At 34.2% G+C, this 27,326-nt stretch overlaps 2 protein-coding genes across 2 annotated transcripts; both read left to right on the top strand.

The window, feature by feature from the left end:
- The first annotated feature begins 14,480 nt into the window (after positions 1-14,480).
- LOC149490352 (uncharacterized) lies at positions 14,481-16,815 on the top strand. The gene is made up of 2 exons (XM_089703355.1): positions 14,481-14,630; positions 15,303-16,815. Exons 1-2 carry the CDS (start codon positions 14,624-14,626, stop codon positions 16,370-16,372), a joined length of 1,077 nt encoding a protein of 358 aa, XP_089559481.1. The 5' UTR covers positions 14,481-14,623; the 3' UTR covers positions 16,373-16,815.
- An 8,243-nt stretch (positions 16,816-25,058) lies between these two features.
- On the top strand, positions 25,059-26,113 carry SmB (small ribonucleoprotein particle protein SmB). The gene is made up of 2 exons (XM_089703373.1): positions 25,059-25,203; positions 25,304-26,113. The coding sequence occupies exons 1-2, from the start codon at positions 25,201-25,203 to the stop codon at positions 25,862-25,864; spliced, it is 564 nt and encodes a 187-aa protein (XP_089559499.1). The 5' UTR covers positions 25,059-25,200; the 3' UTR covers positions 25,865-26,113.
- The last annotated feature ends 1,213 nt before the right edge of the window (positions 26,114-27,326 follow it).

Raw genomic sequence — 27,326 nt, forward strand, 5'->3', positions numbered from 1 at the left:
ACTAAAATTACTAACTAGACTATAAACAGGGTGTAATCGTTAAGTGTGCACAAGCGATTATTCCGTAACTATTGCAGATATCAAAAAACTTTAAGCTGAAATCGAAAGTACTTAACCTAATGAGTAAAATGGCCATAAAAAATTAAAAAGACGTGTGGCACTCGGGGACTGCCGCGGTAAAGCTATTGCATGCTGTGCCTTCAAGCCACACCTCCGTGCCCGTTGGAGTTGGGAGCGTGAGGTTTTTCGTTACAGAATTTCTCGATTCGGTCGCCGCGCTCAAGGCCTGCGATAGAAGCTATGCACGTAATAAATTTTTAAAAATAAAACGAGAAATATCCAAAAATGTTACATTAAACGCTCCCATACATTTGATTTCCCATACATTCTGTATTCATAGCAGATTTTCGAAATGACGCCCTCATTGTGCAATACAATGAGGAGCTCTATTTAAAGTTTCTAAATGAACTTTCCTTCTAATTTGCGAAGTAATTAAAACAGAGAACCAAAAAAACCATTATTATATTTGCCATACTTCTAGTAGGGGGAAAAATCGATGGGGAAAAAGTGCTGCCATACTTCATAAATAAATTTATTATTAATTTATTGAAGTGAAGATTTCTACCACCTAGAATCTAGATCTTTGAAATTTTGTATTTATATTTGTTGAACCTCAAACTTATAGGAAAGATTAATGCCATACTGTTACAAATCGTTCAAAATACGAATAAAATCATACAATAAAAAAAAAAATCTTATACACATTCGCCACCTCCCACAGGTATGGCATTATCACACTTCTATTTATAATCATTCAGGAGTTGTTGAAAAAAAAAATTAGGGTGTTACCTTAGAGTATAGATATCTATAGAGCGCGAACAACCAAGTGGGAACAGTAGGCACAGGTGGGAACAACACGACGTTCCCGCCGCGCGCGCTCGTAGTCGTGGTTGAGTGCTGACGAAGTGCGTTGCTCTTGATTTTTATTCATATCTAGGAATAAACATGGTGAAATGTGCAGTTATATCTTGCAAAAACGATACTAGAAAATACACAAAATTTAAATCCAGTATCACATTTCATCGATAAGTCGATTGTTATACTTATTTTTAAGAAAATAAATCTAGCATCGCGGGGGTGAAGGGAAGGTGGAAGGCGGACACGCGCAGGGTCGCTCGCGCGCCTCACTGCCGCCATTTTATCGTAGTGATGTGACCTGATCAACGCTGTACGCGATATAAAGTTTACTAGAAGAACTATATTTTTACAAATTATTTATTTAACTTTAAAATTAAAACTCTTTTAAAAATGTAAATAAATTTTTAAATAAATTTGTGGTGTGTTTTGTATGATACACTTTCTAATATTATGAATGCGAATGTATTATAGTGTAAATGTAAAGTATGTAATTTTACGATATAATATTTTCTGAACCGCTAAATTGATTTTGAAGATTTTGATAGTAGAATGGATAAATCATAAAATGAAATAAAAAAATTATTAATATTATTTATTATATTATCATTTAAAATTATTAATTATTTCTTATTTTTATTTAACATTTTTAAAACATTATTATTATTGTTTGATTTATTATTAAAGAAATAGCACTAAACCCGACCTTTTATTTTATTAACTTTATTATTTAAAAAGTACTCACGTTTATCTGATATTCCAATTAAACATATTTTTTTAAAGTACTTATAATTAATAGAAGAAATATTCAAATGGAATAAACAAACTTAATTCAGTTGGTAAGCAAATTTAAAATTACATATTTATCCTTTATTCATATATTTTTCCTTTAATAACTTATTGAACATAAAATTTACTTATGATACATATTTATTTACACAACTTATCGATAGTTCAACATGCAATTGATACCTACCCATCCCTATTTGTCACACACACATCGATAAAGTATCTATAGCTCATCTGCCTACGATGCGCACTAAGCAATTTGTGCAATACACGCGCTCTATACTATTGTCACAGAATACATAATAGTAGCTAAACGCTACAGAACGGACACTCTCCGCCTCCCGCCAAAATTAAACTTACCTCACCCCCGCGCGATCAGACATAAAATGGGCCATATTTTTCTGCAAGGACGATACGCAACGAAGATTGACAACATTAATCAAATTGACTTAAAGTAATTTTATTATTTTGGATTTGTGATTATCGTTTTTCGTAGAAAATGGTTAGATATTGTGCTGTTTACGGATGTATTTCATCAGAAAAACGCGAAATTTTTTTTTACGCTAGTCACAAATGTGCCAACCATAAAGCGTTAACACACACATTTGCAGTCTCTACGGTGTGACTGTCAAAACGATCATTTTGTATGGAGTGTCCGGGGTGTGCTATTGTATTAATATATACTCTAAGGGTGTTACAAATGGTTCGGCGAAAAAAAAAATTTGCAGATTTTCGGCGGTATGGCGACCATTTGGAATCGTCCGAAAAGTATGGCATGGCGATTTTCGTAAATGGCTGCACGACGATGGTTACCTGTGCAAAAGTTAGCCTGGTACAAATGGTTGAATTGTTTTTTTTAAATCAACACATTCGCGTCGGTATGGCGGGCTGTAAGTCACACCGGAAAAGTATGGCATGACACTACCGCCTACTTCTTTTTTATGGGCTATCGGTAAATTCTAAAATTTTTGTGTTACAAATCGTTTGACTTCGCTATTTTTCCAACGAGTTCGACTAATGCCCACGCGACTAAGCCGCCGGTACCAGCGTTCACACCATCGTTTTTCTTTTTGTCATTGCGTACTAAGACCCCTTTTTTTTTTTTTTTTTTTTTTAAGTGGGGAAATCTTGCATAGATACCCACGGCCTCCGGGGAAGGGGCCGTGGGTTATGTCGGATTCCTACCGACCAAAACCCCACTGTGTTCCGTCAAGCCGCAACTGCCGCATCAACCACGGGGCCACGGGTATGGTAGAATTCTTCCGTGACGCGCGTACTAAGACCCCTGTAGAACCGCCATCCTGTTACAAATGACTCGAAATTTTGTGTCAGTATCTCCCGGTCTATGACCAATATTTTTAAGATTTTATGAAAAAAAACCGGCCAAGTGCGAGTCGGACGCGCGCACCGAGGGTTCCGTACAAACCTTGTTTCTTTTGATTGCGTTGACATAAAAGTTTGATTTTGTTACAGCTTAAAGGTATTATAGACCTGTGTATTTGGTATGAATTTCAATTTAATACCTCTACGCGTTTATGAGGAAATGGGTAGTAAGTTTAAAATTATTAAAAAAAATATATTATGTGATGTAACTAAAAATTTATGGTTTTCGTAATTTTTTCTTTATCTATGCTATAAGACGTTGCTTCGTACCAAATTTCAAGATTCTGAGTTCACGGGAAGCACCCTGTAGGTTTTGATTCCCTTGCAAGTGTCGAAAATTTGCGGCATAAACGGCTGTATCTTTTGATTGCGTTGGCTTAGAAGTTTGATTTTTTCACAGCTTCAAGGGACAGTATACCTGAGTAATTGAAATAAATTTCAGCTTCATACCTCCACGCGTTCCTGAGAAAAAGGGTCTTGACAGACGGACGGACGGACGGACGGACGGACGGACGGACAGACGGACAACAAAGTGATCCTATAAGGGTTCCGTGTTTTCCTTTTGAGGTACGGAATCCTAAAAATAATTACTACTCTTACAGCTATGTTTTTTTTTGTTTCTATATTGAATAAAAAAATAGGCTGCATAATGCCTGCATAGTAATTACCTATCTTTCCCAATTTTATTGTTAAAATGTAAAATTCATAATTATTTTCACGCGGCAGATGATCTTCATGTCTTTTGCAAATAAAAACTGCGAAGTTTTTTTTAGCACAAGAAATGCCTATTACCTATAACCGTCTATTATTAAAGGTGTTACCTACCATTACAGCGATTATCGTAAACCCTGTCTAGCCGTTTCGGTCTAAACTTTCCGTTTCGTATTTAAAGTAGGTACCTAAGGTAACGGCACCAGTCGTGGACAAGCATCCAGTAATGGACAAAATAAATATTAAATTTAAATATTAAGACCAAAATTAACGTTGTATAATTTGGCAATACTTAAAACAAAAGTTTGGTTCATAAGCTATCAAAATACGACATTTCATCTTATTCGGCCAAAATGTTTGAAGATGGCAGAACGTTATGTTTAGTTGCTGCGACTCGTTTCGAAGAAATCCGTTTTTACTAAGAAAATCCTTAAGGAAGTGAGGACACAATTTTGGTTATAAGAATTTTTGTATAAATGTCAGCAAAATTATTACTTTTATTTATAGTAGTTAAGTGTACGAAATATTACACGATTTAGTATCATGATCATTATCATGATAGGTTATGTTGTTTAAATAAAATTCATCAGTGTCTATAACTGGATTTAATTCTATGGATATATCCATTTATGGACATATGTCGAAAATAAACTTTTTTTAAAGGTATTAATTACATACGCTTTTCTGTATTGTCTTTTCTTTCTGATTAATAATATACCTATCACGACCATTTCAAACAAAGGGTTCCAATATTGTACAACAATTGTCCGTGACTGGATTTGCTTTGGTTCCTATAATGGACAATGATATTTTTTGTTAAAATTACACTAATGGGTCCAACAACATAATATCTATCTAAACATGAAGAATATATTTTAGAACAATGGGTCATTATGTGCTGTGCGACTCGTTCTCGGCTTCATTCTCTATCACTGCGTAGAGAAGTCGCATACTTATGCGTATTGTAACGCATCTATCATAGAGAGTTCTCTGATGAACTGTTTGGATCGTTGTCTGCTGCTAAATTCCACCACCATATAGCACACACGCTTAAATTTCATCCACACCATCTTGACAACAGTTTAAAAAAAGCTTTTTGCCTCGTGCTACAATTTGGAATCCATATCGATGGACCGATCAGATTAAGGCTGCTGGCGAATTCAGATTGGCGATTCACTTCACGAGTGTAGCGGAATGCCAGGAAACAGAGAGATATGGCGGAACATCGTGAAGCGGGTAACATCTACCCCCCTAGAGTGATATTATGACGAAGAAGAAGAAGCCCCAAATGGATGGAATGGCAGTACTTTTTTTAGTTACATTTTTCATCCCTGACTTATTGAGAAAAAAAACCATATTGGTGTTTCTTAACGGACATAACTCGTATTTAATGATGCATTTGTCCAATTTTTGCCCAGAAAATGGAAATTAAGACTTTTTTAAATATTATAAGTATGCAAAATAATTAATAAGTACTATTTTTTATAAATACATCCCCGATTTATTGTATTCCAATCATCATTTTCAAGATTCTATTGATAACTATAAGTCTTCTCCAAGTGTAAATAACTGGAGAAACGACATTAGGTACAGTCCATAAATGGGTGTTCATAACTGGATGTTGTCCAAAACTGGGTGTCCATCATTAGATTTTTCACTGTCCAACACTGGTGCAAAAAAGTGGTTTTTTAATTTATAAATAACTTCATTATTAATTATGCATTGTAATCTTTTTTCTAACATTGCAAAAAACTTCAATTTTTTCCTTAATCTGTACAAGACTGGTGCCGTTACGTTATGTAGAATATAAACCTTCCTCTTGAATCACTCTATCTATTAAAAAAAACCGCATAAAACCTATGTCCCTATGTCCCTTTGTACGCTTAAATCTTTGAAATTACGCAACGGATTTTTATGCGGTTTTTTTTAATAGATAGAGTGATTCAAGAGGAAGGTTTATATGTATAATAACATCCATTAAATAGTGGAGAAGTACTGTTATTTTTGAGGTTTCTAATGTGATGTCGTAAATTTTTACATTTTTTCCGCTTACATTGCAAACGCAGGCTGAACCCTACGAGTTTTATCAAAATAATGTACTAAGTATTATACACATTGAAAAGGTCTACAGAAAAGTCCGCGATGTATATGTCTATCTCTTATGGATAACCCACAATAACTTTTTTTTGTCATTTACTTTTTACGACAAATAATGGCTAATTTTCGATGCGATTTTAACCAATACAGCATTAATCCTTAACCAATTAAATACCTTGAATACATTGTTCATTTAATATAGATCTACATGGCCCTTTACACCGTATGATTAGGGAATATTTTCGAAGATATTACAGATTTAAAAATTGCGGGACGTAGCGTTTGCGGCGGTACCGGCCGGCCGCCCGGCTATCGGGTGAGTCGAGCGGGCCGCTATGTTTTTAACTTTTTATATACAACGTTCACAGTTTTTCTGTAGTGTATTTAGTATCAGCATTGCACCCGTGCGAAGCCGGGGCGGGTCGCTAGTTTATAATAATAGTAGGATTAAAACTGCTTTTTACATTATCTCTCTGATTAAATTTTTAAATTTATCTATCAAATTAAATACTTAATTAAATAAATAATAATATTACCTTCACAATCGCCTAACAACGGTTTAGAGCAATTTTCCGTATCCTCTCCCATCTCACCGAACCGTTGTATCTGAATTATAATTTCTGAGAAACACGAAATATAAGGTTATTTATTATGCATACCATGTTTAAATAAAAATTTATAGTTGAATCGTTTCTATCGCCTTAAATACGTATTTTTTCATAATTTATCTATAATATTATTTTTTATTGACTTATGGATTTTTCCTGACCTATAGGAATTTTTGCGGCAAAGAGAAATTTTCCTCACGTATAGAAATTTTTCTGGCTTATAGAATTTTTCCTGACGTAAAGAAATTTTCCTGGCGTATATAATTTTTCCTGACTTATACAAATTTTCCTGACGTATACAAATTCTCCTGTCTTAGCGAAATTTTTCCGACTTATGGATTTTTCCTGACTTATAGACATTTTTGCGGCAAAGAGAAATTTTCCTCACGTATAGAAATTTTCCTGGCTTATAGAATTTTTCTTACCGTAAAGAAATTTTCCTGGCGTATATAATTTTTCCTGACTTACACAAATTTTCCTGACGTATAGAAATTTTTCTGGCTTATAGAAATTTTCACGACGTATAGAAATTTTCCTGGCTTATAAACATTTTCCTGACTTATACAATTTTTCCTTATTTACATAATTTTGCGGCAGAGAAATTTTCCCGACGTATATAAATTTTCCTGACGTATAGAAATTTTCCTGTCTTAAATTTTCCTTTCGTTTGTAAATTTTCCTGGAGTATATAAATTTCCCTGGCTTATAGAATGCTGGCTTATAGAAATTTTCCTGGCGCATAGAAATTTTCCTGGCTTATAAACATTTTCCTGACTTATACAATTTTTCCTTATCTACATAATTTAGCGGCAAAGAGAAATTTTCCTCACGTATATAAATTTTCCTGGCTTATAGAATTTTTCCTTTCTCATGGAAATTTTCCTGGCTTATAAACATTTTCCTGACTTATACAAATTTTCCTATCTATATAATTTTCCGACAAAGAGAAATTTTCCTCATGTATAGAAATTTTCCTTGTTTATAGAAATTTTCCTGGCTTATAAAAATTTTCCTGACGTATAGAAATTTTCCTTTCTTATGGAAATTTTCCAGCTTATAGAAATTTTCCCGACTTATGGAAATTTTCCTGACTTATAGAAATTTTTTCTGACTTAGCGTAATTTTTTTGTCAATCGAAATTTCCCTAACTATTGTTTAAATCATTTTTCTAGTCTTCCTAAAATTGGAAATTTTGACGACTGATTAAAGTAAACCACCCTCCTATTCCCACCCACATTGACATCCCGTACGCTATGCTCTCTATCCACAGGCCGCGCGTGCGCAGATGGCTCAGTATCTGCATCACAGATCTAGTATCTGCATAGCTAGCGAACGTATAAACTCGCCTGGTCGTTGGGCGTTCATGAACAATATCATCATCATCATTTTTATTGAAAATAATATTCATATATTTTTCTTTGCCCGCGGATTCCCCTGATGTTAAATTCGCATTAGTATGAGTCGTTTCACCGCTGTCAAAAGTTACCCATAACGAATAAACACACTTTCGCATTTATAATATTATGCTAGTGGTCCGCCCCGGCCCCCGGCTTCGCCCGTGGCACATATTTCGCAATAAAAGGTAGCCTATGTCCTTTCTCGGGTATCAAAATATCTCCATACCAAATTTCATGCAAATTGGTTCAGTAGTTTAGGCGTGATTGAGTTACAGACAGACAGAAAGAGTTACTTTCGCATTTATAATATTAGTATGGATTCGCACACCATGTGCAGTTCGATCCAACTTGAGAGATAGGATAGTTTAAACATGTAGGTACCACGGGCGAAGCCGGGGCGGACCGCTTGTAGGTATATAAAATTCTCGTGTCACAATGTTACTTTAAACTTACCAATAAATTACCTACTCCTCCGAAACGGTTGGACCGATTCTCATGACATTTTGTGTGCCTATTGGCATAATTATTGGGTGGATCTGAGAATCGGTCAACATCTATTTTTCATACTCCTAAGTGATAATTAAAACTTAGTAAAAATGTAATATGTATTATGATATTTTCATAATTTTACAACCCACATTTTAAAATAAAATTGTATTATTCTTAATAAGAATATAATACCTAATTAATCATTTATAGTACACTAGGTTTCCGCCCGCGGGATTTCCGGGATTGCGTAATTTTCCCGGGATAAAAAGTATCCTATGTCCTTTCTCGGGTATCTAAATATCTCCATACCAAATTTCATGAAAATTTGTTCAGTAGTTTAGGCGTGGTTAAGTAACAGACAGACAGACAGAGTTACTTTCGCATTTATAATATTAATAATAGTATGGATAGCACCAAAAAATATATTATTCCTTGGCTTTACGAAATTATGTAAGGAAGTCGTTGACCCGGCATGACTATAATATGCGCCACCTTCGATATTATCCAGCCAGCCAAAAGAAGTGAATGACCGCCCTGATATTCGTATTTTGTTCAGGAAAAATAGATCTATATGTATACTTAATTTTACGCGATACGTTTAGCGATTAAATTAAGACGCTTACTTAGGTAGGTATCTATTAAGAAAAATCATATTCCTTAAAATAATATAAGTAGATATATAATAACATCCATTAAATAGTGGAGAAGTACTGTTATTTTTGAGGTTTCTAATGTGATGTCGTAAAAAATTACATTTTTTTCCGCTTACATTGCAAACGCAGGCCGAACCCTACGAGTTTTATCAAAATAATGTACTAAGTATTATACACATTGAAAAGGTCTACAGAAACGTCCGCGATGGTATATGTCTATCTCTTATGGATAACCCACAATAACTTTTTTTTGTCCTTAATTTTGGAGTTCTGTAAGTGTTATACCGCGTTAGAATCCTTATTAAATGCTCTTTTAAAGCTACTTGCCAAACTGGAATAGTACATTTTTTTTCAGGACGATTAGTTGAAGTAGCGCGAAAAATTAATTTTGGAAACCTGGTACGGTAAAAAATGACATTTTCCTACAAGTTGGAGTGATCGGAACAGGGTTTAGGATCACAGGTTACATAAAGCGCTATTCGGGATGACGCAAGGGGAAAAAATTGGCATAGGGTTAATATTTGTAACAACAGGAATGAAAAAACTGTCACATGGTGTACATTTTCTGGAATAAAAAAAAAATCCATAACTCCAAAAATACATCACTTATTATTTTTTTTTCTGATAACTGGTATGGCATTACCTGTCAGAAAATTTCAGCTTGACTTCGACTTCTGGGACACCCTGTATATTTACAAAGTTCTTTATAGCTTTTGTTTCACAATAACTGCTTGCCCCGGCTCCGCCCGTATTCACCTACCTACTTGGGATAAAAAAAATTGTCTTTTTAGTTTTTACTTTAAAAGTACCTACTTTACTTATTGCTTATTACATAATATTATGGTTTTAGGTAGCATCCTTTAGATAATAAGTAAGTTTAGTTTTCGAGCTTATCGTTTTAAATGTATGGATAAACAAAAATATATAATTTATCTATATAAAAATTGAAGAGGTGTCAAAGCGACACCCAAGAGACACCCGGTCCCCCGGATGGAACGAAGCCAGCAGAGAAACACGCGTAGCAAAAACTAAAAAGTGTCGTTACAACTTTTCGTCTCAATTTTTTCCTTCTAGGCCTAGCCCCCTTTCGCAAGATATGGAACTTCGTTGCAATATTTCGTCTAGTATAATTTATTTATTTTAATGTAGAATGTAAACTGTGTTTTCAATTTTTAAACAACGTAAATAAGAACTATACATAGGTAATACATAACTAATAAGTATAATTATTATTATACTAGGTATTATATGTAAATAATTATACATCGGCAGAAATTGTAGCAAATGGCAGGTAAAGATTACATCATACATTGTTGTTAAGACTTAATACATTGCTAGTTACACGCGCAAGGAACCCAAGGTGATACCAACGCGGCATTTGTCCGTGGCGTGGCTTGGTGCGGGTCAGTTGCGGTCGCGTTGAGGAAGGTTGAATCGGGCGCACGCGCCGCGAGGCCTCACTTACCGCGGTTTCTTACGTTCGCTGACCGTGCAGCGCGTGTCGACGTTTCGCCCCGCCCGCCGCACCCTGCACCCTTGTCTCATCCGTTCAGACACCCCCTCGCGCCGCGCACTGTCGTTCAAATATGAATTTTATTTTAGGGCACATTTTTCAATACTTCTAAACAAAGTACCCCAATTATTTGATATGGAAGCCGATAACTAACCTGCCTCAATTACAACATGAAACCAAACGAAATCAAAACAACTACCTACCAAATACTCAATATTATGAATAATCTTATCTTTTTATAATAATATTCTGTTTATTGTTACCTAAATTGATATTAAAATTGTTTGTTCATAGATATTAGATAAGCTTGTACAAAAATATAATTTAGCTAGTAGGTATCCTTTCAGCGAATATTTCGCATGTAGGTACTTACGTTACCTACCTGATATATTTTCCTATGTTCAATATTAATCTTTTTGCACATTCGTATCATTAAGGTTTTTGCATGTCCTTGAGTTATTTTTATAACGCATAAGATTTGTTTCTCAATTCTCATGGTCGTGAATCGTGATATGGATTATATATATAATATATATATGTATGTCTGTATGTATATTCTTATCAAAAATAATATTATACCTACTAATGATAGGAAGTTATTGAGTTACTACTTACTATGTACTATAGGAAGTTGGAATATTTATATTTTATTACTTGAGGAATTTTATTAATTATAAGTTAAGTAGGTACCTACCTATACCTATTGAATCTAATTAATGGGTACCCAGATTGTACCTAAGAAAAATTTCCATCAAATGCTAGGTATCATATTGCACTATTAAATAAACATTTAGATTAGGTACCTACCTACGGTACCTAGATAATAAAGATAGTTATTTAAATATTGATAAAAAATAAAAATTAAAAGCCAATATTAAGATAGGTATAAACATCAATATTATGATGATAAAATATTATTGCCTACCTAGTGCTACCTATGTAATCTATACTATAATAATATTATAAAGAGGAAAAGTTTGTAATTATGTAAGTATGTATGTATGTATGTATGTATGGTTTTCACGCATAAACTACTGGACCGATTTCAAAAATTCTTTCACCATTAGAAAGCTGCATCTTCACTGAGCAACATAGGCTATATTGCATTTTCAAAAAAAAATAGAGATCCTTACCAAAAATGCAATATTGTAACCCAAGGTGTAAAAAAATCCTTAATAAAAATGCTGTCATCGCGTGCGCTGCGGAATCTATTGAAGATAGAACAAAAAAATGTTCTACGGTATTATAGAATGGATCAATATCTACAAAAAAGTCCGCGATACCATATGTCCATCTTCAGTAGTTATGTTACTACAACAACTTTTTTACGTTTTCAAAGTAAATAGAAGTGCCGTCAGTAATCAAACCATGTTATCCATACACATATATTAATCCTTATCCCATTAAATGAAGTTTTATTATAGACTGTTTCAATACTAGACTGGGGTAGAAGCCTTTGAAAATAATGAAAAGATAAAAAAAATCGCAGTCGGATGAAACCCATTAGAAAAGGAGGGGAATATGATAAAAATGTAAGGAAAAATAAATTACGGTCAATCCGAGTTCGGGAAGCGGGAGGGGGGAGCTTTTAAGAGAAAAAAATGGTTTCTCTCGATTTCCGACAAAACTACAAGTCCTATAGAAAAAAGTTCAATGGCAAAGTTGTTGGTAATTAAAAGTTCTACAACTTTTGTATTCACAATTTTTTCACATAACCTAAAAATTTAGGTGAAAAATTCAAAAAACCAAGTTTTTGGTCTTTTATTTCTATCTACTTCAAAATTTATTTTTTTTCAACGAAATTTCGTGGAAACTTACTTTATTATGTCCCAAATACACTGTAATTTATTTGATTGAAAATATTTATTTTTTCGCCTTATTTTGAATTAATACCAAAAAAACAACCTAATTTTCAATCGAAAAGTCACCCGTCCAAATATCAACTTTTTTCAAAAACTTGGGGTGCCTTTTATTCATTGAAATCTCTACTTTCATATGGTGTAAAAAAAATAAACACCACTATAGTAAATGTTCTCAGGAAATGCATACAAACAGTGTGATAATGAGCTTTTACTAAATCAGGCACAAAAGTACCTACTACCTAGGCACTTACATATTTTAAGATAAATGAAAACAGAAAGTAGGTATAGTACCTACCTAATGACTGCCTATGACTTAAACAAAATATTATTATACCTACTTATAATATTTTATGTAAATTATAAGTACTTATAAATGAATATGAGTAGGTACCTAGTATTTAATCCAATGCAATGTAATAAACGCGACTTCTTTTAAGTAATCAGGTAGCCCGTAGCTGTAGGTAGCTAGGCTAATATTTTTTTATAGCTAAGTAAATTAATGAAGTTCTCAAAAAGGAAATAATTACATTCATAAAAAACAACATAATATTCAGTCTAGTTGTGTAAGCTATTGTGAATTGTCCTAGACAGATAAAATACAAGCATCATAATAAGAGTGCGGGAGGAAGCGAGCCGGCCGACAAGTCACGCAAGCGCACTGCAGCCGAGAGTTCACACGCGTGTAGAAACCGCGGTGGGCCTCCACGTGTTTGAGTTCCCCTTCCGTTGCCACCGCGCCCGCTACCCGCTGCCCCTCCAACCTTCAACAAAGCCCGCGGTCGTCTATCGTATATGCAGATGTTATATACGTATACAATATACATTTGTGTGGCATAAGTACTGGGTTATTATTATTATCACAATATTATTGGTGTTTATTTTACAATGCAAGTGTATTTTTAATAAGGTACTTACTTACCTATATAAAAATATTTTTGTACATTAAGTAATTTCAATAAGACCTACCTATCTACTATGCAATGCTTATTTTACTAAAACTCTTATGCTAAAACTGTAAATAAGGACTTGGCGCTTACTTGGCGACAAAGCCAGAATTGCCTACTACAGCTACCTAACCGCTCCGGCTCGGGCTCTTGGCTCTTGCAAATAAAATCATCATCATCATTACGTATACTTAAATACATACTTTACTTACCTAGTATAAAACAAAGTCGCTTTCTCTGTCCCTATGTCCCTTTGTATGCTTAAATCTTGGAAAGTACGCAACGGATTTTGAATGATGCTGTTTTTTTAATAGATAGAGTGATTCAAGAGGAAGGTTTATATTATGTATAATAACATCCATTAAATAGTGGAGAAGTACTGTTATTTTTGAGGTTTCTAATGTGATGTCGAAAATAATTAAATTTTTTTTCCGCTTACATTGCAAAGTGCAAACGCAGGCTGAACCCTACGTCGAGTTTTATCAAAATAATGTACTAAGACCTTTTCAATGTACACATTGAAAAGATCTACAGAAAAGTCCGTGGTGGTATGGTGATGGTATATGTCTATCTCTTATGGATAACCCACAATAACTTTTTTTTTTCAGTTTTTTTTTACGACATATAATGGCTAATTTTCGAAGCGATTTTAATCAATACAGCATTAATCCTTAACCAATTAAATATCTTGAATACATTGTTGATTTAATATAGATCTATATGGCCCTTTACACCGTATGATTAAAGTGAATATTTTCCAAGATATTACGATTTAAAAATTGCGGGACGTAGCGTTTGTTGCGTGCGAAGCCGGGGCGGGTCGCTAGTCTTTGTAAAATTGGTTGTGAATTTTTTGTGTGCTTTTTGCTTTACCCATATCAATGCTCTACTCTTGCTCTACTCTTAGGCAATGCTTTTCCTATTTAGGTACTTAATCAAATATCTAATTGTTAAATGCAATACGTTAATTAAAATGTTTGCTATTGAATTGATACAAGATAATTTGTCATCAAGCGTTAATAATACACTGAACACAGGCGCATATATCAAGTATTAACAATTCAGAGATGTATATGTGTGAGTGTTGTAGAGGAGAACGGAGGACACGAAACGAACGCGGTGGCTTTAGCTCGCGAATTCCGCATTCGGCCGTGGACCGTCAGTGGAACGCACGCTTGTTTCGCTGTTTGATACTCGATCACAACCTACGCCAACATTGACGCCATTGGACTATACATAAGATTATAAATTCAACTTTTACTATGATAGGTGAGCATCTTCATCTTATTAGTTTTTATTTATTATTCAAATAATATTGATTGATTATTTCTTATGACGTAATTATTAGAATTAAATATTAAATAATTGTTTAGCCTATTATTGTATAAAATGCAATAATTATTATATTATAATAAATAAGTAAATAATATTAAATGTTTGTGTATTTATGTATTGCTTTTATTATTTTGACTGCGAATCAGTTATTTTTTAATTCCCAAAAATATTTTTGGATGTGTTTTGAATTTACTTATGTGAAATATTTAAAATGTTATATTCTATTTCCCTTGAAATTATAACCGAAATGGTAGGGAAAGTAATGGAAGTTACGGGGCGCGGGACGAAGGGTGTAATAAAGCGCGGATACGGGGTCGCTGGCCCAAACACGTGGAGGCGCACCGCGGTTTCGACGCGTCAAAACCGCGGTGCGCCTCCACGTGCCGGCTGAGGACATTCACTTCGCTTTACTCCGCGCGCCCCTCACCTCTCTCCGAGCCCGCACTTGTGCATCCTGATATTCCTGATCGCGTTTAACATCCACAACAAACATAGTACTGTGGACGGTCGTTTATTATATTATTTAATTGTAAAAGTGTATAAAGCAAGGTATAAAGTATTTTATTATGAGTGATGAATTAAATTGTGGTTTTTATTATTCTGCAGGTGAAGAAGAACGTGTTCATCAATGTCGAGAATGTGGCCTGACCCTATCAACTCGAAGTGCTTTAACAGCACATACACGTTCCCACCGAGTCGCTGCTGATGCTCACCGGTGCGACGTGTGTCATAAGACATTTGCTGTACCAGCTCGGCTAGTACGCCATTACCGCACACACACCGGAGAAAGACCTTTCGAGTGCGAGTATTGCCACAAAATGTTTAGTGTGAAGGAGAATCTTCAGGTCCATCGAAGAATACATACGAAGGAAAGGCCGTATCGATGCGGTGTATGCGGTGCTGCCTTTGAACATTCGGGAAAATTACATCGCCACGCACGCATTCATACTGGGGAGCGACCACACGCTTGTCCGCATTGCCATAAGACATTTATACAATCTGGGCAATTAGTTATACATTTACGAACGCATACAGGAGAAAAGCCTTATAGATGTCCAGCACCCGGATGTGGCAAGGGATTCACTTGCTCTAAACAACTGAAAGTACACTCGCGTACACATACCGGTGAGCGGCCCTACACGTGCGAAATATGTTTGCGAGACTTTGGATATAATCATGTATTGAAATTGCATCGATTCCAACATTTCGGTGAACGCTGTTACCGCTGCACAGTGTGTGATGGTACTTTTAATACTAAGAAACAAATGGAAGCGCATATTTATAAGGAACATGGTGCCGATTCCGCGCAAGGTCCCAACTCTCAAACGTCTACGCCGCTAGTAAATGGAAACGTGATGTGCGATATAGTCGAGGCGGCTTTACAACAATTACCACCCACGCCGCCGAGCTCGCCACCTTCCCCTCCGGGTGCTACGGCAACATCGAGTTCAAATGCTTTGCCAACTTCCGTTGTTCCACCGAACGCGTTTTCGCCGACGCCTTCGCCCTCACCGTCGCCCCCCGCGGATCCGGTGGTTTATCATCATTTTACGCTAGCGCCTTCGTCTCTCCCACCCAGGAAACGCAAACTTATTCCACATATAGAAGAGCCTGCACCGATAGTCCGTCATACATCAGTGATACAATTTGCACCTGCAGCTGCAGAATCCTCATAGCAATATTAAGCTTTAATTGATAGTTTAATTTTAGTTCAATAATGCTTATTTTAAATTCAAAGGCTGTTTTTGACTGCATGGTTATTAGTATTAGTCGTAATTATTTGTATTAGGGAGTAAGGTAAAATGTACTAGATGATAATTTGTATTATTGAGCTAGGTACTGGACGTTATTTTGGCATAATAAAATCCCGCCATAATGTTTGCATTGAAAAGACTAATTATATAATATTAGAATGCATTTGTGTCATTTTTAAGTGTAATGTAATTAAGTTCTTATTATTAGTGTGTTAGTGTCAATATATCAGATTAAGCAAGCCACTAAAAATTACCTAAAACTTTATATTTGTATGCTTTTTTAAATCTTATCCTTCATTCACATTGTCATGTATCTGTTACATTTGGTATGCAATATTACTTTAAATAAAGGCTGCATCGCTTAATTTTCGTTAGTTTTTATTTTATTAAACCTTCATACTAAATACGAAGCTGAAGAGTTAAATATAAAGCTGAAGAGTTTGTTCGCTGGAAGTGAACGTGCTAATCGCGGGAACTACTGTCCTGATTTTAAAACTTAGTCCATACTAATATTATAAATGCGATAGTAACTCTGTCTGTCTGGCTGTTACTCATTCACGCCTAAACTACTGAACCAATTTGCATGAAATTTGGTATGGAGATATTTTGATACCCGAGAAAGGACATAGGCTACCTTTTATTGCGAAATATGTACCACGGGCGAAGCCGGGGCGGACCTCTAGATAAATGCGTGTGGAAGCCACTTTAGGTTAATACATACTTAATAAGTATTGTCAATTTATTATGTACCTACTCTATGATTTTTTTTTATTAGGTCCGCTAACTGGACGTTCCAACATTTAGAAATAGTGAAAATACAATCATAATCTTTGTGACAAGAGTTGGACGGCCTTCGAGCGAACACAACATGCAAAATATAATATGTAATTATAAACCTACACTTGTAACAATAATTAAAATTAACAATTAAAACAAATTTGTTAGAAAAAAATTAAGATATCATACAATTAAACTTTGTTTGATAACATTATTAAAAAAATCCCTACCAATAGGTATACTACGCATATTAATCGGGTGTACAACCAATATCAGATTAGCCCTAGATTACTAACCTTCGTCGATTCGACGACGCGTCACCAAAAAAACCGCTATAACTTTTAGGCTCGCGACCGTATGGTTTTGTTATGGTTCTCTTACTTCAGCTAATCTCAGCTGACTCGTTGCGCTTGCGATGGACGGTAGTGCTTTGTACGTGGAAGGTCCACACGCACTGTTCCAGCAACCATGGCTCGTCACATCGACGAAGGTTAGTATTAACGTAACTTTTTGTACTATTTAGTTAAGTTAAAATTACGTTAGTTTATCTTTTATAATGGTGCATATAATTTAATTTTTAGATACGATTCATATGTTATTATTAGAAGTCGAAAGCGATGAGGAAAATTTATCTGCGAGAGAGCCTGAAGACCACATTGAGGCTGATGAGGCATGATACGGAGGGTGATGATGAAATTTCTACTGTAAATAAAGAGCAATTTCCAGATCAAGATTATGAGGCAAGTAGTAATACATCTCCCCACGTTCCATTTGAAGACGAGACACCTAGCACTTCAGCTGACCCTAGCGATTTGATTATAAGACCATCGCGTACCATTCTTCTTGGGAAAACAAACACATATGGTCATCACAACAGTCAAGGTCACAAAGCAGAAGACCTTCAAGGAACATAGATACATAGCACGTGGGCCTGTACGCTTTTTTGAAGATATTTTAGATCCTCTTCAATATCTTTCAGGTATTAATTACTGATGACAATACTGATACTCTGTGGGACTCAATCACATAAATTTTATACATGCCAGGAAGAAGTAATGTGAATGTTATAAATCAGACTGAGCAAAGTAATGCTGCTAATGTCCACAGTAAAATAAAATAAACATATGTGCTATATGTCCCTCCGTAAAGCAAAGGTAGACTAAAAATAGGTGCACTAAGTGCAAAAAATCGTTGTGTGGGGAACACAAACTTGATGTGTGTCACAAATATTTTAGATCCTAAGCTATTATCAAAATTGTATTTTGAATTAATTTTTCAGATATTATTTTTGTAATTAATAGTTTATTTAGTGATATATATTATATGTACGGAATTTTTCAAAAATTTAAAAATGTTCATAAAGCGTGTAAACTATATGATCTCATTTTGATGACTCTTTGAATTAAAACTTAAAATAAATATTTTTATAATATGTAGATTAATAAATTGTCCTTAAAATAAAAACATAACTACAAATATGTTTTTTTAATTAAACCCCTAAATCCCCTCCAATAAACAGCGTAGTCGAAACGACGAAGGTTAGTATTAAACGTCGAAAAATAAGGTTAATGTTCTAGGGTTAGAGACGGGCACAGTTACATTTTCTGTAACGGAAATGCTTGCTTTCAAACACCTATAATATTTTAAATTAGGCGAAATTAGAAATATGTATGTGGGTACTGGGTGATGTCTAAATTAGTAAAGCAGAATTTGGAAACTAATTAAGATCTAAACTGATATCCTTAGGGTTGCTTTTCCCATATTATATGCGCAACACTAAGAGCGTTTTCACATTATCCGATCCGATATCGGATATCGGAAGCCGATAGCCGATATCCGATATCGGAGGGAAGTAAAATGTATGAAATATGTGCCTGTCTTTCACATTGTCCGGTCCGATATCGGATATCGGAGCCGACACCGATATTCCCAGTGGCTATCGGACGATAATGTTCAGTGTTGCCAACTCAATTTTCGAAAAGGCAGTATACCAACAGCAAAAAAGCACTAGTTTGTGTATTTTCAGTCTTATAGGGCGCTCAATCTTTAAAAAAATTCTTTGCTTTTAACCTAAAACCCTTTCTATTAAAAGAAACCTTTTTTTTATTAAGAAGACACACATTTAAGTATTTATAGGCATTTAAAATACGATTTATACGGCAGGTATTTTTATTTGCCGTATTAAAATATACGACAATTGGCTGAACTGAAGTAAACAAAAATATATTGCATTCTTAAATTCAAATATCTATCTTCGAAAACATTAGTGTCTAACATCTTTATTTTATCTCATTCTGCCTCGCTCCTCCTCCTACTCGGATGTTGGTTGTACTGTTTATTGTATTGTTGTCATTGAGTGCTTTGTTTTTAACCGACTTCAAAAAAAGGAGGATATTACACACTGATTTTATTTTTATTTTGAATTTACAACAAAGAATACAAAGTTTGAAAAGTCTTAATTCTAAAATAATTGTTTATGACAATAAAATAATTTATGTATCTTTACTTACAGGAAATTACAACAATCATATTACAAATATATTTGAACGAGTGACAATATTATTTTAGGATATTACAGTGTAATAAGAAAAAGAAAAGAAAATGTGAACAAAGATTGTATCACTTAATAAATTTATCATAGGTACTACATGAACTTTTATAAATGTATGTAGTGAAAAAACGTAGAAAAATGACTAAATGACTAGTACGTCTTGCTAAAAATACATTTACATTTTGAAAGGTATTTACTAATATGTATTACCATAGACAAATATAAATTATATTCGTCCATGGTATTACTAAAACTATTAACTAATACTAGGTTGTAGTAGGTATTGATATAAATTTATTTAATTTATATTGTGTTAACATAAGTATATTATGTTATACAAATGACCGATATCAAAACTATTTAGTAAATAGCACATCTAAATAAACATTTTACTTTTCTTTTTTGAAGTTGTTTTTCTTTATCGTAGTTATTTTTAATGTACATGTACAACTATGATTTATAACATTTGATTTTTTTAATTATACCTTTTTTTATCAACTGGCAATTTAGTTTAGTTTTCTCTAAAAATTTCTGGCAACACTCATGATGATATCGGAACGATTTTATCGGACAATGTGAAAGGGCAAATTGTATCCGATATCGGATATCGGCTATCGGCGTCCGATATCCGATATCGGATCGGATAATGTGAAAACGCTCTAAGGCGCAACATAACCAAACGCACTCCGAGCGAGAGGTCTCTCAACGGTAAACGGTCCTTGTCTAACATTTTGACAAATAAAATAAACCAATAAAATAATTTTATATTAATGAGGTTTGTAGAATCGGTAGTGATACCTTCAAAGTTCAAACACGTAAGAGATACATTTACTACATATTTACTACATATAAAAACTGTATTATTCAGCCATTCAGCTATGTATGAAAATTATAACATACGGAGTTTACACTTTTACGGTAACATAATGGTAGTTTTCGAATTACAGAGCATTATGCGACTCAGTGGCGCACAATGCCGAATAATTATGCTGAATTAGTTTTCAAATGCACCAAGTATATGCAAATTGTATATTCCTGTAAAGAAATTTGTTTGTAGATTCGAATTCTAAAATGAAATTGTATTCACATTTTAAATGTGAATTTATATAAAAAAAAGTCAATGTTTGTACCTTCATCCATACTTACATTTATTTTTATAACACAATTTGAATTAACTTTGATTATTTCGAAAAAAATTGGTTGTTTGTAAAGTAGGTTTACGATCGAGATGTTTACGTGATAACGTCTTATTGGTGGCAGCGCTCGAGATGGGACGGGAGATCGGTCCGACGTCTCTCTCTCGTTATACCTGCGATCGCGCTCGTGAGGTTTTGGTGTGACACAAGTTTCTGAACATGTCACCCGACTAAAACGATTTTAAAGACGTTATCACCAAAGACTGTTATCACCTCAAAAACTACAATGAAACGAAAGCACAGAATACATAATAGTAGGCTAAACGCTACAGAACGGACACTCTCCGCCTCCCGCCAAAATTAAACTTACCTCACCCCGCGCGAACGATCGCGAATCACGAGATTAAAATGGGCCATATTTTTCTGCAAGGACAATACGCAACGAAGATTGACAACATTAATCAAATTGACTTAAAGTAATTTTATTATTTTGGATTTGTGATTATCGTTTTTCGTAGAAAATGGTTAGATATTGTGCTGTTTACGGATGTATTTCATCACAAAAACGTGAATTTTTTTTTTATGCTAGTCACAAATGTGCCAACCAAAAAGCGTTAACACACACATTTGCAGTCTCTACAGTGGGACTGTCAAAACGATAATTATTTTGTATGAGTGTCCGGGGTGTGACGAAAGCTTTAAAAATTATTCCAACAATTAATAATATAACTTGTATACGTAGTATATTATTATTAGTCTGTGATATTACTAACGATAATATAAGATTTATAAACAAAACATTTCGATCAATAGCATCGATTGCACGTATCAATTCACGCGCATTATGCTCGATTGTGCGAAGCGTTGCTGTAGTTGAAACTTAAGCTGTTGAAACATTCAACGTTAAGCATTAGAGCGTTTTCACATTATCCGATCCGATATCGGATATCGGACGCCGATAGCCGATATCCTTTAACCTTTTTTTGAAAACACACATATGTATTTATAGGCATTAAAAATAAGATTTTTACGGCAGCTATATTATATTAATATAGCTGCCGTAGAAATCGTATTGCCGTATATTTTAATACAGTAATTATACTGTATTAAAATATACGGCAATTGGCTGAACTGCAGTAAACAAAAATAATTTGGAAAATCCAAAAGTGCACGCCTCATAATTTTTTTTTATAAATATTTATTAATTATTATTTTTGTTTATTTAATAACAATTAAACCACATCGAATCAGGCCCTGAAAAATGAAAGGGTTCTATTCCTGAGCATACTCAAGCGTAAGAGAAAAAAAAAGACTCGATTAGTAAAGTATATCGGTCGCTATCGTGTTAACAAGAAAAAGGATCCGCACATACAGACACACGGACGTCCAAGACAGAACTTTTTTAAACTGTTTTTTAACTAGTTTAAATAAAAAAAATGACATCAAAAATATCATGAACGTTAAAAATAGTGTTTTTTCTTAATATGTGTGTGTATGTATTATCTTACAAGTGCAATGTATGATACATAAAGACATTTTAAGTTTGAAAAATCAGATGTTTTGCGCGAAGCGACAGTAGTACCCACCTCAACGCTTCGCTTATGAGGCGTGCAAAAATGTTGTAAAGATATGTGTAGGGTAAAGGGTTAAAACTATATAAGGGTTAAATTTATTAAAATCACAAAAAGACATGAATCTGAAACGCTATAATATTTACTATAATAAAATAATAATGGCAATAGATCATACACGATGCACGACGCAAAACGACAGTGAATAGCGTTGACGTACGTCAATAATTATTATTATTATCAGTATATACATATAGTAGTCTTTGATTATTATCTTGCTGGATGTGCACGACCAACTTTTCATCCAGCAAGCACCCCCACCACCGCGAACGTCGTGCAGATGGACAGTGAATAGCGCGGACGTACAGCAGATTAGTGTTGCCAACAGAAATTAATGTAAATACTTGGAAACGTGGCCTATTGATATGATTTTTTTGTGATAACTTAGTGAGTACATGAGCAAGCAAGAAACGGTTATTTTATATTTTTATGTACACAGGAAATCCCAATTATCATTACTTTTGGATCAACCTTGTACACATGGACAGTTTATATTCAGAAGTTATTATTTTAAAAGAACTCCAAGGCGAATTGTTGAATAACACAGATTTTATGCAAAAGTCCACTGCAGAAAAATGGCAATTTATTTAAAAAAAAATATCTTGACGAATTTGTTTGTTTAAAAAAAAATGATTAGCTATATACTCTCTGTTCCCGCCACTTTAGCATTTACTGAAAGAGTCTTTTCGGTCATGAATGTGAAGTGGCGGGAAGAGAGAAACCGAGCTTCATTAAAAATTAATTAAAAATGAGCTCTTGAAATATATAAATTTAGATTTGGAATGTTTGGATTCATATAATTCATTTAAAAATAATGAAAAATTCTTAGTTACTGCAAAAAGTACAAAAAAATACATTTTTAAAAATATTTATTTACTCTTTATTTACCTCCTTTAAAATCAGATATACTCTATTTCTTCAAATAAAAGTTGGCAACCCTAGCCATGCTTGATGCGCGCACGATCACGAAAGCGACAGCAACGCAACTTTTTCTTTAAAATTTTCTGCATTTATCAACATGGTTTTCGAAGAGACGGTTGTGGTCTGTGCTCTTGTCCCGCATAGTTCCCATTCCCGTGGGATTTCCGGGATAAAACCTATCCTATGTGTTAATCCAAGTTATCCTCTATATGTGTGCTAAATTTCATTGTAATCGGTTCAGCAGTTTATGCGAGAAAACTGAAAACCATACATATGTACCTACAAACCTTTCCTCTTTATAATATTAGTATAGATATGTAATCGTAATAGTAAAAAGTAAAGTAGTTTTTATTTAATACTTTTTAGTGTATTTTTCAACACGAATCAAACGAGCTCAACCTCGATAAAGTTGAGTCAATATATTACTAAGTTCGTATGGCCACTTTCCGATTCCATCATCAAATCAGCTCTATCTCATAATAATGTTTCATCGCTATCCAATTTACATGCGTATACAAAATTTCAGCTCAATCGGTTTCCTGAAAATGAATCAAAGTTACTTGCTACATTTCAATTAAGGGGGCGCATAAAGCAAAATAACCAATCTTCTATTAGATGATACGTGTAATATGCAAGACTAAATCTAGTTAGTTTTGGTTTTATCTGCGATAAACCACTTTTGGCGCTCTTTTTTTCTCGAGATAAACGTTTGATTTTGGTTTGTGGTTTATCGCAGATAAAACCAAAACTAAAAGTAATTACACAAAATGCTCTGACAAATATCTTGCAAATGTTTTAATATAATTGTTTATGAAAAAAAAAATCATAATAAGTATTACCATGTCAAGTAGAAAACGTAAAAGTGTGAAAATTAGAGCTAACTTGGTGTTTTTTTTTTATCGAGTAAATTTTAATATTTTATGTTTTTGATTAAACAGAATCGTTGAACATATCATCTAGTTTGATATATATATTTTATTTTTTAGATTTGGTCTTGCATATTACACGTATCATCTAATAGAAGATTGGTTATTTTGCTTTATGCGCCCCCTTAAGTCATCGAGATCCGACAAAAATGCTCACAAAATAAAAACTACTGGGCTTATCCGAATAAATTTTATGGGACCAATCCCACACCATTCTGCATCAAACAAAAAAAGAGTCACGTAAATCGGTTCAGAAACCTCGGAGTAATCGGTGTACATACATACAAAAAATATACCGGCCGAATTGATAACCTCCTCCTTTTTTTTGAAGTCGGTTAAAACTACTGTGTACGAGAATAAATACGTTGACATAAATACGTATTATCGCTACGCCGGTTACGCGGCAACTGGCCGGCGGCCGCCGACAGGCAACATTTTTGTCGCCGTGCGCGCACTTGCATTGAAACCAATAGATAGGGCGACAGTTGCGTCGCGGGCTTGTCTCCGAACCCGCGGACAAAAAAGTCTCCCGGGAGTTGCGTCGCTACGTACGCGCACTTTCATACTAGCCCATGGCTGGAGAGACAAAATAGTTGCGGAGACAAAATTGTTGCGGAGACAAAGTTGCTCGTGCGCGCTCGCTCTTAGAATTTAAGATAGCACTAGCATCTAGCAACACAAATGCCGGCGTACTTTCAAATTTGACATTGACTGATGTTTGTTCATTGTTGTAGATTGTTGTTTTGCCGCTAACTAACAAATTTTATTTGTATTTTATCTAAAATAATCTCATTAATCCTGAATCAAAATGGTACGTTGTCTTGTATTTAATCAGATTTATTTTTCATCTTTTTAACCGTTGAATATTAGAAAATATTAAAGAGGATAATGTATTTTGTTTTTATTTTCAGACGATCGGAAAGAACAATAAAATGCAACAGCATATAAATTATCGAGTCAGAGTGATATTACAAGATTCTCGTACTTTTATAGGTACGTTTAAAGCGTTTGATAAACATATGAATTTGATATTGGGGGACTGCGAAGAATTTAGAAAAATTAAATCCAAAAACAGTAAAACCGCGGACCGTGAAGAAAAGCGAACGCTAGGTTTTGTATTGCTACGAGGAGAAAATATTGTTTCATTAACTATCGAAGGTCCTCCGCCACCGGAAGAAGGATTACCCCGTGTTCCTTTACCTGGTGCGATTGGAGGTCCAGGCGCTGGTCGTGCGGCAGGTCGCGGCGCTGGATTCGGAGGACCTCCACCAGGTCTTCAAGGACCTGCGAGAGGAGTCGGTGGACCGTCGCAACAACATATGGCACCTGGTGGCCGTGGACAAATGTCGGCGCCTCCACAAATGAGAGGAGGACCTATGATGGGAGGCCCACCACCGGGCATGATGGGTGCCCCACCTGGCATGGGTCGAGGAGGACCGGGTCGTGGACCTCCAGGAATGCGCCGTTACTAAAGTGTATTTGTCTAATAAGTGTAATACTAGAAAATATTTTTGAATATTGTGGCACGTAGGTGTTTATACAAATAAGTATGATTTACAATTATTGAAAAGGAGTAAATGAGATACCTGGTCACAAGTGTTATTGAAGTGAAAGATAATAATAATGTGTGTGTTTAAAAAATAAACAATCTGTCATTAAACAGCTAATATGTGAAAGGTTATTTGATTCCTATCATAATAAATTACTTATTATGTAAGTAACCATCTATTATTTTTATTTTGAAGTAAAATTTCATTATAAACAATGTTTCCCTAAACATATTTTTTTGTTGTTGGTGTCAACTTTGTTTGTTAAGAAATTAGAAATGGTTGGATTCAAGAAATTTCAGTTAATCTAATCTATCCAGTTTGTCTAAGAAATCTTTATGAGGTTTATTGGTTTATCAAAAATTACAGTGACACTTGTTGCATTACTAAGCATTTCCAACAGGAAATAATTTCTTGTTTTGGAGTGTTGCTTGGATTTGATTGATAGATCTGTAAGTAATTAGTAAATCACGTAGGCCTAAAACCACAAAGAACTGAGTTGATGTTAGTTAGATTTGCATTATAAATCATTCTATAAATAAATATTATGATTTCTTTGGAATTAAATTTCTCTTGATCGATGTCCATTAAATTGGAAAAATTAGAATGCCAAATATTATTTCAAAAGTATATCTTTTTTATTGAATTAATGCATTATTTGCAAGACTCACGACGAAAATCCAGGACTTCTTCCCTCTATGATGGAGAAGTATAGACCTATCCATCATTTTAATTAAATGTGAAATTGTAAAATAAAATAACAGAACATAAATTTTAAATTTTCTGTATTTACACTGGAGTTAATGTGAATTATTTGTTACTTGATACATCTTGATTACAAGCAAAGGGTTTATTAATCTAAGTATATTAAATAGGGTAGGCCTTGAAGCAAATTTCATTTTATAGGGTATATTTTACTATCTAATTTTTTTTTAAATAAAGAGTCAATTGTTAAATTCATGATAAACAAGAAAAATACACACAGAGTATGGTATATCACATTAAGGTTATAATTTACCCTTCCATTGGAATAATATTTCTGTCATATTAATGGTAGTAATAGGTATATATCTCATATATAAAATTCTCGTGTCACAATGTTAGTCTGCATACTCCTCCGAAACGGGTGGACCGATTCTCATGAAATTTTCTGTGCATATCGGGTAAGTCTGAGAATCGGCCAACATCTATTTTTCATATGTACCACGGGCGAAGCCGGGGCGGACCGCTAGTTTTTTTTATAAAATTGAGATTTGAAATTCATTTCATTATATATTTTAGGAATTATTAACATTGGAATAGTCATTTATTAAAAATATAACATTTGGTTACACATTACAATTATCATATTAATGTAAAGCAACTTCAATTTCCACTGTTATTTTTG

This window comes from Colias philodice, chromosome 2 (assembly GCF_061535455.1).
Source record: "Colias philodice isolate Cphi_HAF_F1 chromosome 2, ilColPhil1 Martin Lab GWU primary, whole genome shotgun sequence".
Lineage (NCBI taxonomy): Eukaryota > Metazoa > Arthropoda > Insecta > Lepidoptera > Pieridae > Colias > Colias philodice.